Source organism: Triplophysa dalaica, chromosome 11, assembly GCF_015846415.1.
Source record: "Triplophysa dalaica isolate WHDGS20190420 chromosome 11, ASM1584641v1, whole genome shotgun sequence".
In the NCBI taxonomy this organism is placed as follows: domain Eukaryota; kingdom Metazoa; phylum Chordata; class Actinopteri; order Cypriniformes; family Nemacheilidae; genus Triplophysa; species Triplophysa dalaica.
This window is the reverse complement of record NC_079552.1, coordinates 8,468,186-8,480,509: the sequence shown is the minus strand read 5'-3', so window position 1 is coordinate 8,480,509 and position 12,324 is coordinate 8,468,186. Positions and strand designations below refer to the sequence as shown.

Here is a 12,324-nt window from a genome sequence, read left to right as displayed (position 1 = left end):
CACCAGTCATTCTTTCCCATTATAGCGGAATCCCACAATGCACTGTGCCGTGTGCTTCAGATTCCTTTCGGAGTATGAAAGAGCATCAAGCTGTTTTGATTCTCTCGAATAGACAGCAGAGTCAGTTAGTGTAGATTGTGCGGATGTCACTGCGCTGCAAGAAGCACGCATAACAGTATTATATCTGTCACTGACAGAAACAGACACTAACATCCAATAGTGTATTTTATTTATTCAAATAATAAAATTTATAAAAAAGAATTATTCAAGCACTTGTGCTGTGGTTGTGTTCTACACCTGTTTATGTTTTCTTTCACCTCAGTTATTCTGACATTGTTTACCTGTGCGTGTGTGTGTTGTGCAGTACTGAAGAGAGCTGTGGAGTGGTTACGTCACACTTTGTGGTCAGTACTTGGATGTGTGAAGCATACACTCAGGTCCTGTACTGGCCTTAATTAATATGTGAGTCTCTGTCATAAGCGAGGACCGGACCTGCGTCATTAGTTAATAGCTGTCTGAACACAGGGCTTCTGTACTGCCAGGCCCTGGATACAAGGGAAAAACCATGCAGTCCGAGAAAGTATCTGCTACAATTTATTCACGTTTTCCAAATTCGGTTCAAGCAATAATTTGTTCAAAAAATATTGAAGTATTTTCCGTGTGTATGCATTCATTAGCACCTTCATTCGGTTTTCAAACATTTCTTTGTGTATACCACAACAAGCATGCAGTTTTCTTGTGTATGGTCACAGCGGTTTAACACAAATCTCTCTCTGAAGGCTGAGGGAAGTTCTCCCCTAAGCTGCTTACACACTGGGAAAGACCTGCATTAACAGATTGCAGTACTTTGGATGTAGGAATTTAGAGTAGATATGTGAAAATTAGGCATAGTGACCCAATATATTAAACAGACAGATTATCTACAATTTGAGGCAGAACCTGTAGTCACATATCTTTAATGCAAAGAAACAAAAGCAAGAATTAATAAAAAGTTTATTATTGTGATGTCAGAAATAGTATTCAATTTGTTAATACCAGTTAATGCCATACAATTTTGATGACTTTAACAGCATCTATTAATTTTTACGTTCATTTTTACAATTATAATTGAACTTGACTGTATAATAATCAAACATGTATTAATGGGCTCGTATGACATAACTAAAGCGAATATTATCATTTTTTTTTAGATGTAGTGCAATGTGTATACACCATTAAAGGTTAAAAAATGCTGTATATTCAACATGCCGTGCTAGTTTGTATCGCCTCTTTGCCCCGCCTCTTAATTTACTCTTAATTAAAATGCGAAGATTTTTAACAAAGCTCATCGCTCTGAAAAGCGAGGTGTGCTATGATTGGCCAGTTTACCAGTGTGTAGTGATTGGTTGAATACTGCAAGCTTGTGACGGAAATGTAACGCCTCTTACCATAATGGAACATCAGGTTTCAAAGCAATTGTGGTAACAGGTACGTCCCCTTTACTTGCGTATACAAATCATACCACGAACTGATGTAGATTTGTGGCGGTGTGGTTACATGAGGTGTTTCAGGCAGGTCTGGGTGAGCATTCGCTTTTAGATCGCATCTTATGTTCGTTCAATTTTACGTGTCTTTTACATGTGTGGACAACTTATAAAACACCAAAGACACAGAAAAACGCGTTCGCGCCATATGACCCGTTAAAGAGAAAAATGAAAATTCTGTCATCATTTACTCACCCTCATGTTATTTAATACCTGTAAAATTATCTTTGTTCGGTAGAACAAAAGAACGATATTTAGATAAATGTTTGCAGTCGACAGTTCTGATGAACTATTGACTACCATAGTAGGAAAAATTTAAATGATAGTCAAAGGTGCCCCAGAACTGCTTTCCTAAATCCCTCAAAATATTTATTTTGGTTTTCAGAACCTTTGGTTGCTAACCTTCATCAGAATATCATTTTTCTGTGTTCAACCAAACAAAACATTTTTGGTTTGGAACAACTAGAGAGTGAGTAATTCATGACTGCATTTTAATTTTTGGATGAACAGTATACAACAGTAGGTTTGTAAATAAACAGATTTTATAAATAATGTCAACACATTGTTGTAAATCTTTCTGTAATTTCAACCAGAACTCTGTTCATGTACAATATCAGCTGTTGGATTTGACTCATTCACATTGTGATTTGATGGTTTAATAGGAGAAGATGAAGAGTAGACACAGTGTAGCCATGTGAACAGCAGGGTTGGGTTTTTGCACGGAACTCCAAGTGGTTTAAAAGGGCTAGTCTGCCATGTCTGCCAATAAACTGTGGTGTCATTCTGAACTGTCACACATTCACAGGCTAAGAGTGTGTGTTAATATATCTTTGAGGACTTGTAATGTTATTCCTCGATAATATATAGTTGTCCCTGTGTGTTAACTAAACAACCAGTGCATTCAAGTGAATAGCAGTGAACTGCATTATTCTCCATTTCATTCTGCTTGATTTTGGCATCACTCCATCATCCTTACCTCTATTTGCAGCCACACACTTTTTATTAGCAACATCATAATCAAAGTGCTTATTATGAGGTGCTAAGGGCAGTAAAACCAAGTGAGAAATGAGAGTTTGGCCGAGATGGGGTGCTGGCTGCGATAAAGTGGCCAACTTGAAGGAACGGAGGGCAGGCATTCTTGGAGGCGATTTGGGTAACCGAGGTGACCTGGGTTCCCTACACACCCGGATCATTTGGGGATTTACCCTGGTCAGTTATTCAAAGCCAACTAAACCTGCTTGAAGAGCCTCTTCGGTAGACAAAGAGCAGACGTGGGGAGGGCGGGAGAGTTGGTTTATGTAGTGTCTGTCTCAACGCTTTGATATGCCAGAAGTCTGTAGAGCCACAGGCTGTTGTCCTCTCAGTAAGACTGTTTCTGCTGCAGAGTGGGGCAGTCTGGCACCTTTAGGAACAGCAGAACATGGCTAATATGACTCACTGTGAACAGAGACGCACGCAGAGCTTGTGTGGATCGAATTAATCTTACAGTGCTACCAAATGTCTGTCTGCCCACCCAAAGTGCCAGCAACGTTCGAACAACCTCCTAGCAATGCCCTAGTAACCTCCCAGGACACAATAGCAATCACAGTGCATAATCCTGGCAACCAACATCAAGTGAGTTTTCAGGATAAAGCATCACACAGAAATCTTACGTTTTCAAGTGTTTTGCTACAACATGATACAGTGAGTCATTAATGTGCAAACACTGTTAATGTCTTTGTTCTTACTATGAAATTACTTTATTACACACTGTTTAACAGCAGTCATTGGAGCCGCTCTGTTGTTATAATATACAGCATACTAAGTATGCCAAGTATGAGATTGTATTAGAATCTGGCTCTTGCAAGTACACTTCAGCTTCAGTATCTGGCTGCAGTAGACATTGTTCTATGTTTGTGCTCCTCTACTGGGATTACTTCCTGGAGCACACCGCTGTGAGCCAGCCCTGCCACCATAATGCCCGCTGTCATAGACCCAACACAGAGCCATGCCACCGAAATGCCCAGCACAGAGCTGCCAACATAACACTCAACGAAACGCTTTCTGGAGCAGGTGTCTGGCAAATATAACGGGACTAAATGAAAGCGAGACAGATGAGAGGAAAAGAGGCAGAATTTGGTGTTTTACGAGGAATGGAAGTACGTGATTAATGAAAACTTACTGGCAAGTAGGGATGCACAGAATTTGTTATCCGTATTATCCGAGTTATTGGTTTGATTTGTTGTAGATTTATTATGTAATATTTTATAATACATTTTTAATTTGCTTTTATTTTTAGATTTAAAGTTAAATGTTAACAACTTTTTTAGCGCCTTGAGCATTTCTAATTATAGTTTAGTTTAAGATGCATCCCTATAGGTCAGATAGATCCTATTTAGTACACGTTACTCATTAATATAAAACAAACAGCAGCACATGCGTTTTCCTAGGCGAGTAGGATATTTTACGTTGACAGACGGCGCTGTGTTGATTCGGCCAAGCGCTGGTTGTTTTTCTGTGAGTTTGTGAGGCAGGAGAGCTCCAGTCTTTGTTAGGTGTGGGAGGCATGCTAGGCGGGGAACAACAGTTGAAAATTGGCAGTCAGCGTCTGGCTGTAACCTGTCATATGAGCTCTAAGTTAGTCTTTTGTGAGAAAATAGCAGTTGCCAGCATGCAGAGGTAGTGATTTAGCCGGCCGATAAGCTCTCTGTAATGGCAGGGTAGAATAATTCTCATTGAAGTAGGTGGGTGATTCCAGCCTTCCTCTCGAATCCTGCTGGGACGGCTTTCACGCCTGTCGCAGAGAGGTGAGAAGCGTTTTCTTTGAAACAGAGCCCTTTGATATATTTACACAAACGCGATTTTCTCACTGTAATTGCGCGTTTGAACTGGGAATGGAAAGTGAGTCAGGTGCTGCTGGGATATTGAATATCTTAAAGCTGTTTTTTGGAAGAACTCCAGTCTGAATACAGCAATGCATTAAGGGTCCCTGAATTGCTTCTTCTGGAATGGTTAGACATGAATGACCTAATGTCACACAAAAAAAACGTCTGCGGTAAATAAGACTGAGTTGCGTGCATGTAGGTGGGTGTTTTTCAGCTGAGCGTGTGTTCCTTTTGGTTCTCCCAGCAATAAATGTACAGAAGACAGCTGAGCAGTCTTGGTAGTCATTATTGGCTGATCGATCTCAAGAGGAAAGAGCCAAGACAGACGTCTGTCTCTCTACACCAGACTCCGAGTGAGAGAGAGAGAAACGTTCAGGACCCTTGACCCCACCCCCTGTGCTTTTTTTTACTCATCTACTGTCTGTGAAGTAGATTTAGAGAAGACAGAGAAGCATTGTTCCATGTATGAACTCGTTTTAAGGGAAAGGGAATATTTATAAGGTCCCTTGTAGAATCTGTTTGATGGCAGAGGTAGACATGAGATGCTGCACCACTGAAACTGTTCCTGCCTTTTGTTTCTGTTCAACTATGTTATGCAGCTTTTTATTTAAAAATACTTGTCTGTGTGCAGCTGAGTCATTCTACTGTATAAAACGGGTGCCTTTTTATTTTGGAAGTACACTTTAAACACATTTCGGATAACAATCTGTCAGACAAAGAATGTCTGGGGTGTGCTAGGGCTCCAAAACGATTAGTTTAATTTTTATTTATTAAAATAATTATTATTATTTGTGTATAATAATTTTGTATATATTAATACACACATGTACGTATATTAAATAAATATTTATATGTGTATACATTTTTAAATTTATTTTATTTATATGAATATATATTTTTTCTAAAATTATATATGTGTGTGTGTATTTATTTACATATAAAAATTATTATACACACATATATGATGTAAACAAAAACTTTTGTTTTGCATACGATTAGTCTCAACTAATCATTTTACAGCCCTACCGATAAATTGTGTCATCGAATGCAAATTTATCTTAAAACATTATGATAGTGTGGGAATGCAATGAAGGAAGTTTAATAGGCTGGAACATTTCAAACCAAAATGACATCTGCTTTCCCTATTATCAAAGTTATGCCTCTTTTTATTATCAATCGACAGTATGAAGCCATAGAATTAAGCACTTTTATTGATGTACTTTATTTATCAGTTATGCATTTTCTGAAATGGTTAAATAGTAATGTTTGATAAATCAAACATGAAAAATAACTCTTTATATATTAAAACACTGGTTAGGGTAAGATTAGGGTTACTAACCCTAATTATTGAATTTGGTCTGTTGGTGTCACTTTCATTTAATTATGTCATTTAAAATTTAAAATTTTATTTATTTTGAGGTAAATAAAGTGTAAAAATTAAGTGGTGGGGATTAGAAATGAAGAGATAAATAGTTAAAATATTTAATAAAATCATATTCCTTAACCTTATTTGTAAAATATACCATCATCAGATGTTTTAATCGAATAAGCTTAGTGGGGTGTGACAAGACACTAAACCCACGAGACAAGACGAGACACAAGACTGAATCCGCCGGAATACATGCCAACCACCTGCCGTTTTCAACCGAAACCGCATGCATCTGCGGTGTGTTACGGCTCCGACGCGGCTACTGGAACTGATCGCGGTCATTCTAGTATATGCTTGTGTTTACACCAGACGTGCCGCGGCACGTTTCAGAAGTATGGCAGAAGTGGCTATCCACGCCGCTTCGCTAAAGATAGGCGCCTAGGTTATTTTTGACGAACATCCCGTCCAGTGTGGCTGCTCTAAACTGTTAACATAGGCGCGGAATAGAAAACACGCGACGTGTCCGCCACGCAGCTTGTATCCTATAAAGAAGAGCGTTCCGGCCTTTGGATAAAAACCCGCTCTCCGAACTAGATTTTGCACGCTCCGCTCACATGCTCTAACAGTTGCAGCTTTTAGTAAAGGGCTGTGGTTGTTTTCTTTATAAGCTTTTTGCATAGTACTTGTGTTATCAGAGGTGGTGATCATATCACACTGTCAATCCTCCTTCCTCCACTGACTGAACCCTCATAGCCTTCAGGGAACCAGTTAAAACTACATAAACACATCATGTTTTATGCTTACCTTGCACACATATGTAAGAGACAGATGATCAGTTTGGAAAAGATTTGAGTGAATGTATTGAAAATAACGTAATGTGAACTTGCAATTGCTATACTGAATTGCTATACAATTGCTATACTTGTGGTACAGTCCGTTGCTATTCAGCTGCTTGCATTCAAAGCGCTACTGGCAGCGCGAAGCAACGTTAACACTAGTGTGAGGCGATGCAGATGTTAAAACCGTCTGATTAGTGCATGTTTACATAGAGAAACGGTGGGAAAGTATCGCTGCGGGATGGTAAATCACGTTTTTCTTTTTGAACGGCCAGGCCGTTCACTGTAGCTCACACAGCATGCACATACTTTGTGCAGTTATTAGCGTGTTCTGTACGATAATGAAATCAGGTCACACCACAACAAAATGTGCACTCACACAAATGCCCCCAAATGTATTTTGAAGTCTGATACAGGGCTCTAGAGTGCGACTAATTTGGTCGCACATGCGACCTTATTTTTCAATGGTGCGACTTAAAATTATCAGAGGTCGCACCGGTGCGATCAGCCATTCGAGGGGAAAAAAGTATCCGCAACTCTGAAAGTCTTCCTGTGATTGAATAACAGACACACATTAGACCCATATCGTGGTCTAAACCAATCATTGATAGTGAGGGGCGGACCCCCCTCTGATTGGCTGTGGTCCAGATATTCCTGCACGTGAGTGTACCAGAGGTCTCGTTAACTGAAAATTCTCTGTCATTTACGGATTTTCACCCGTGACGGAAAAATCTGATGGCCGTCCGTTCTTTTTGTCGGATTACAATGAGGGCAATTTGTAAATCCCCATTTCCCTTCAGCGTGATATATGCTCGAAAAGCAACCTGCGTGTTTTCACCTGTTATTGTTACTGACTTGACATACGCGTCGGATGTCGCGCTGGGACGCGGGAAAGACAGTTCACCTATCCAAGTAAACCACATAACATAAACCACATAACTTCATCTAACATAACAAGAATGAAGGAGTATTAATGCACATTTCCCGCCAGTCCTGTGTAAACTATGTCACGAAAAGTTTTTTATACAATGTTTTCGTGAGTTGACAGAGCTCCCAGTCTGCAGCACCAGGAGTTATCACCGCTCCGCTCCTCACGCGAGCCGGACCGCGATCGCAAACATACAAGAGATGATCAAAAGTCTAGATAAACACACGATAAACAACTTAAAACTTGCTTCACTGCTTATTATTTGTTGTCCGTAATGTTTGCTAATTTCTTGTGTAGTGATAATAGCAGAGCTCTCGTTCTTTAAATGTGCGCTGCACCATTTTCATTACTTTCGTTTTATTCAAACGGTTTTGTACAGTATTTTTATAGACTTCAAAACTAGGGTTTTTTTTAATAAATTGTTAATAGAGTAAGTCTCTCACCACTGGAAAGTGACTTTTTCTTGTGATACGGGACTGTTGTGCTTTTAATTTCATCATTGACCTTTAAACACGATTTACTCCAAATTCCGTTCCTAAAAATCACAGCGCTTCAGTCGACATCAGCCATAACTTTTGTTAAATACACAAGATATGAGCAAAATAAAAAGTGATTTGGAAAGGGCTTGAATATTGTATCAAAAACTGTAACGGCTTTATTGGGCATTCGGTTGTATCACAATACAACAAGTTCCGGAACGCCAGTACAGCGTGATGACGTCACGAACATACAAATTAGCACCTAACACCACCTTGAACCATAGTGATGGGTAATGACAGGTTATGACGGAGTTTTTACGAGCATGTCAGTCAAAATGACGGACAAAAAAAAACACTAGCGCAACCTCTGGTGTGTACGTTTGAAAATGCGTGTGCTGCAGTGAGACAGAGAGGTGAGGAGACTAATGCTGTTAGTTAAACAGAGTGAATGTAGAAGGGGATGATGAGAGAAGATGAAAAGAACAATTCACAACTTTTTCGTAAATTATGTTAATTTAAGGCCTGATCCGTCCAAAAATCATAAGCAATGCTCCGACACAGAGCCTTCAAGCATTGGTCCATTTATCTTTAGATCTTTTAAGTTTAAATTTCACTTCACTGAAGCACTTTAAGCACCAACACTTTTTCAGTAAATTACCTTTCTTGTAAATTTGTGCTTCAAATAAAGAACTTAATGTTGAACAGTGCTCCACCGTGACCCGAGGTAGTTCGGATAAGCGGCAGAAAATGGATGGATGGATGTTGAACAGTTTGTAAGATAAACATTTACAAGTAAATTTTGCCCATATGGACATTAAACAAAAGTGAACTGGTCAAAGCAGGTAAATGTTAAATGCGATGCGGTCTAAAATTTGGGTGCACCTAACTTTTGTGCTGGTGCACCCAAGAAAAAAAGTTAGGCGCACCAGTGCAACCAGTGCAAAAAGTTAGTCTAGAGCCCTGTGATAGGTTAAATATAGGGAGTATATGCAACTAAAATGGTCGCAATTCCGAGCCAAGCACTCCATCATGCCAATCCAGTACCTCAGAGATGACGATTTTTTGTTGGCTAGCCCGGAAGTAAGCGCCGCTTGTTCCCTCGACCAAAAGCCAATCCTTTTTTTTGTAAATAAGCTCTGTGATTATCAAAGGTTTATGATTTTTACAGGTTTTGTCTATCAAGATAGTCTTTACAAATGAACTTTACTTTAGAAGCCGAAATTCAATTGCCAGAAGTAAAAAGCTAATATGATGCTTTAAACAGACTACACATAAGGTCGCTCGATATCAACGTCACCACCACCAAGCTTCCGACAACTCTTTCAAACTTGATGAAAATGAGTTCCCCTGTAAGTAATTACTCCGTAAATGAATCCGCATCTAGGTTTAAAGAGATTTGTGTCCATGTGGCATTATCTGTGAGCTTTAATGTCTATTGTCCCCGCAAAAGGAAGTAGTCGCTTTTAGCAACCTGTAAGCAACCGCCGTTTTTAAGACACAATTAGGCTTTAAAAAAATAATAAGTGGGTTATTATTGGTGTGTTTTATGTCATAGAATAAAAACGTGAAAATATTTAGAGGTTTTGGTTACCACAGAGCTTATTTCGGGGAATTTACCAAAAACTTGCTTCCGTGTTTAGCAAACAAAAATACGTCATCTCTGAGCCTCCCTATTACGTGAGGATTTTGTGTTCTCGCAAGACCCATCGGATCGACCACGAGATCTCGTCACACCCCTTAAGCTTAGTGTACATATTTCTATAAGCCTGTGAAACACATAACAGGATTGAGTTCAGATGTTGTGGACACAAATGCAGATCAGCGAGTATATAAACACTGTCAGTTGAAAAGTGTAAGGGCCATTTATCCGGCGAGCACTTAAATGCAGCCTCAGTGTTTCAGTCATATGCAGCGTGTAGAATTGATAAGACCTGGATCTGGATCCGTGCCATCTGCTGCCAACCCGTACCGACTCCGTCGCCATGGCGAGATGCTCATTTTGTCTGCCCTCTCAGGAGCAAAGTGCTGCCAGGCGACGACACCAGCATGATTCACCCTGATTTTCATCTTCCATTTCTCGCTCTTTCTTTCTCTGTCTCCTCCATCATCCTCCCTTCACGAGAGGGGAAGACGGTCTTTTGTAGTAGGATCAGTGCTTACAGTGCAGCGCAGATGAAAGCATATGATCCTGAGAAATGCATGCGGACAAGCCGTCAGTGAGGTTTCCAACTGCATCTGCCTCTAATGGAGTGTAGTGTCCTCTAGTGGATAATACTGGGACTGACCAAAATTTTAGAAACACTGCATTAGTGATGTTTGCAAAGATTTATTCAAATTATTAAGTAAGTCTGATGCTGTCTGTGCTACAGATATGAATGGTATTGCACTTTTTCATTCCATTGCTTTGGAAATAAACAGAACTGTCTTGTTAACAGGAAACTAAATGTACTAAGCAAGATTTCTATTTAACTCAAAGATGCTTTGTCTCCGTCCTCAAGATCCTGTTTCTCTGTTTTCTCCGTTTCCGCAGCTCTCCTGTCATCCTGGTGCGAGGAGCTGGGTCGGCTGCTCTTGTTGCGGCATCAGAAGAATCGTCAGAGCGATCCACAGGGAAAAGTGCCCCTGCAGCCGCCTATGAACTCCATGAAGCCCTCGCTCTCTCATGGGTCAGTACCCGGACAAAACCCTGTTCTGTAGATCACTAACCAACACCCTCTGGAGCTGTTCCAGGACCTGTTAATGCCCACAGCGCTCTAGCCCCTACAGCTGCTTTCTAAGAACTGAATCTCCTTTCGAAATGGAGTTACATGCCCAGTGCAATGATCCAGGAGAGAATTGTTTGTTTTTAGGTGCCACATCATCTAGAAGTCTGGCCTTTTCCAAGAAGCTATTGACCAAGGTTTTAACATGACTTCACCGTAAGGTTGCGTCGAAGAATTCATTCCTCGCAGCTTTCCAAACAATGGAAGATAAAACATGATAAGCTGGGTATGTCAGCTAAAGGTCCGACCGAGTTACTCTTTGATAGATGGCCAGAGAAAGCCGAGCTGCACAGGTTGTCTGGAGTGTTAAAAGTGAGGAAATCCACTAGCTTAGTGATGTTTTACAGAACATTTTGTGCTCCAGGGCTGTCTTGGCTTACAGAGAAATGTCTTGAACAAATGTTTCGATTTAATTTTCATGGAAAAACAAAAGTGCTGTAGTCAGGAAGGGAGTGTTTTTTCTTCTGTAAACCCGCTCATTCTTGCAGATTTGCGTTCGATGCCACTAATATCGTATTACTGTTTGGATTTTGTTTTAGTGATGGGTCCTTTCCATATGACAGCGTTCCCTGGCAACAGAACTCTAACCAGGCCCCAGGTTCGTTGTCGGTGGTTACGACGGTGTGGGGAGTTACCAACACGTCACAGAGTCAAGTGAGTCACCCGGTGCATGAAAAGGAAACGATAAGATTGATATTGATAACATTGATCTTTAAAACCTATGTGGTTTTGATCTAGGTATTGGGTAACCACATGGCCAATACCAACAACCCCATGAACCCTGGGGGTAATGCACTGGGGTCGGGTATGTCAGCCAACAACCAAGGGATCAACTCACCTCAGTTCCCTGGCCAACAGCAACAGTTTGCGGCCAAAGGGGGATCCAACCAGGCGTACATGCAGCAAGGCATGTATGGTCGTCCAGTGCACCCCGGAGGAGGAGGCTTTGGTGGAAGGTAATGTTTCAACGGAGCGTTAGATGGAAGGATCCAGACGGGATGATGGGAAATTGTTTGACAAAGAAGGGAGTGTTGCTTCGTAACGCTCTGGGAGATTCAATATGCTACAGCAAAGTCTCCCATAAGGGGTATTTGACACAAGGTTTTAAAGCCAAGCCAGCACTCGCTTCAAGGATGTTTTTCTCGAAAAGGATGATATCACCTTCATGTTGTGCCAAGCGCATACTGTAATTCATTTCCAAGAAGTTCTAGAATTCTATACAATTCCCTCTCATTTGAAGTTTTACGTGATTTTTCTGCTTTTTAGTTACCCGGGTGGGCCGAATGCACCAGGTGGGATAGGCATGCCCCCTCACACGCGACCCCCTTCTGACTTCACACAACCTGCTGCGGCCGCGGCCGCCGCTGCTGTTGCTGCAGCTGCGGCCACGGCAACAGCCACCGCCACAGCTACCGTGGCAGCCATGCAAGAAACTAACAAAGATATAAACCAGTACAACCAGGTTGGTCACTTTATTAAAAAAAGATAAATAGGCTTATGGTGTTTGTGGCTTCTATGTTTTCATTTGGCTGCGTATGTTCATTTGCCTCTCCACTCTCTCCA

At 40.8% G+C, this 12,324-nt stretch overlaps 1 protein-coding gene across 7 annotated transcripts in view; it reads left to right on the top strand.

Annotated features, from left to right (window-relative positions):
* Window positions 1–12,324, top strand: part of zmiz1a (zinc finger, MIZ-type containing 1a) — a 119,748-nt gene that overhangs the window by 97,939 nt on the left and 9,485 nt on the right. For all 7 annotated transcript variants that reach the window (XM_056760797.1, XM_056760796.1, XM_056760795.1 and 4 more), the window contains 4 exons: window positions 10,530–10,665; window positions 11,301–11,415; window positions 11,500–11,717; window positions 12,028–12,223. In XM_056760797.1, the coding sequence (XP_056616775.1) occupies window positions 10,530–10,665; window positions 11,301–11,415; window positions 11,500–11,717; window positions 12,028–12,223 (665 nt within the window). The remainder of the gene's footprint in view (window positions 1–10,529; window positions 10,666–11,300; window positions 11,416–11,499; window positions 11,718–12,027; window positions 12,224–12,324) is intronic.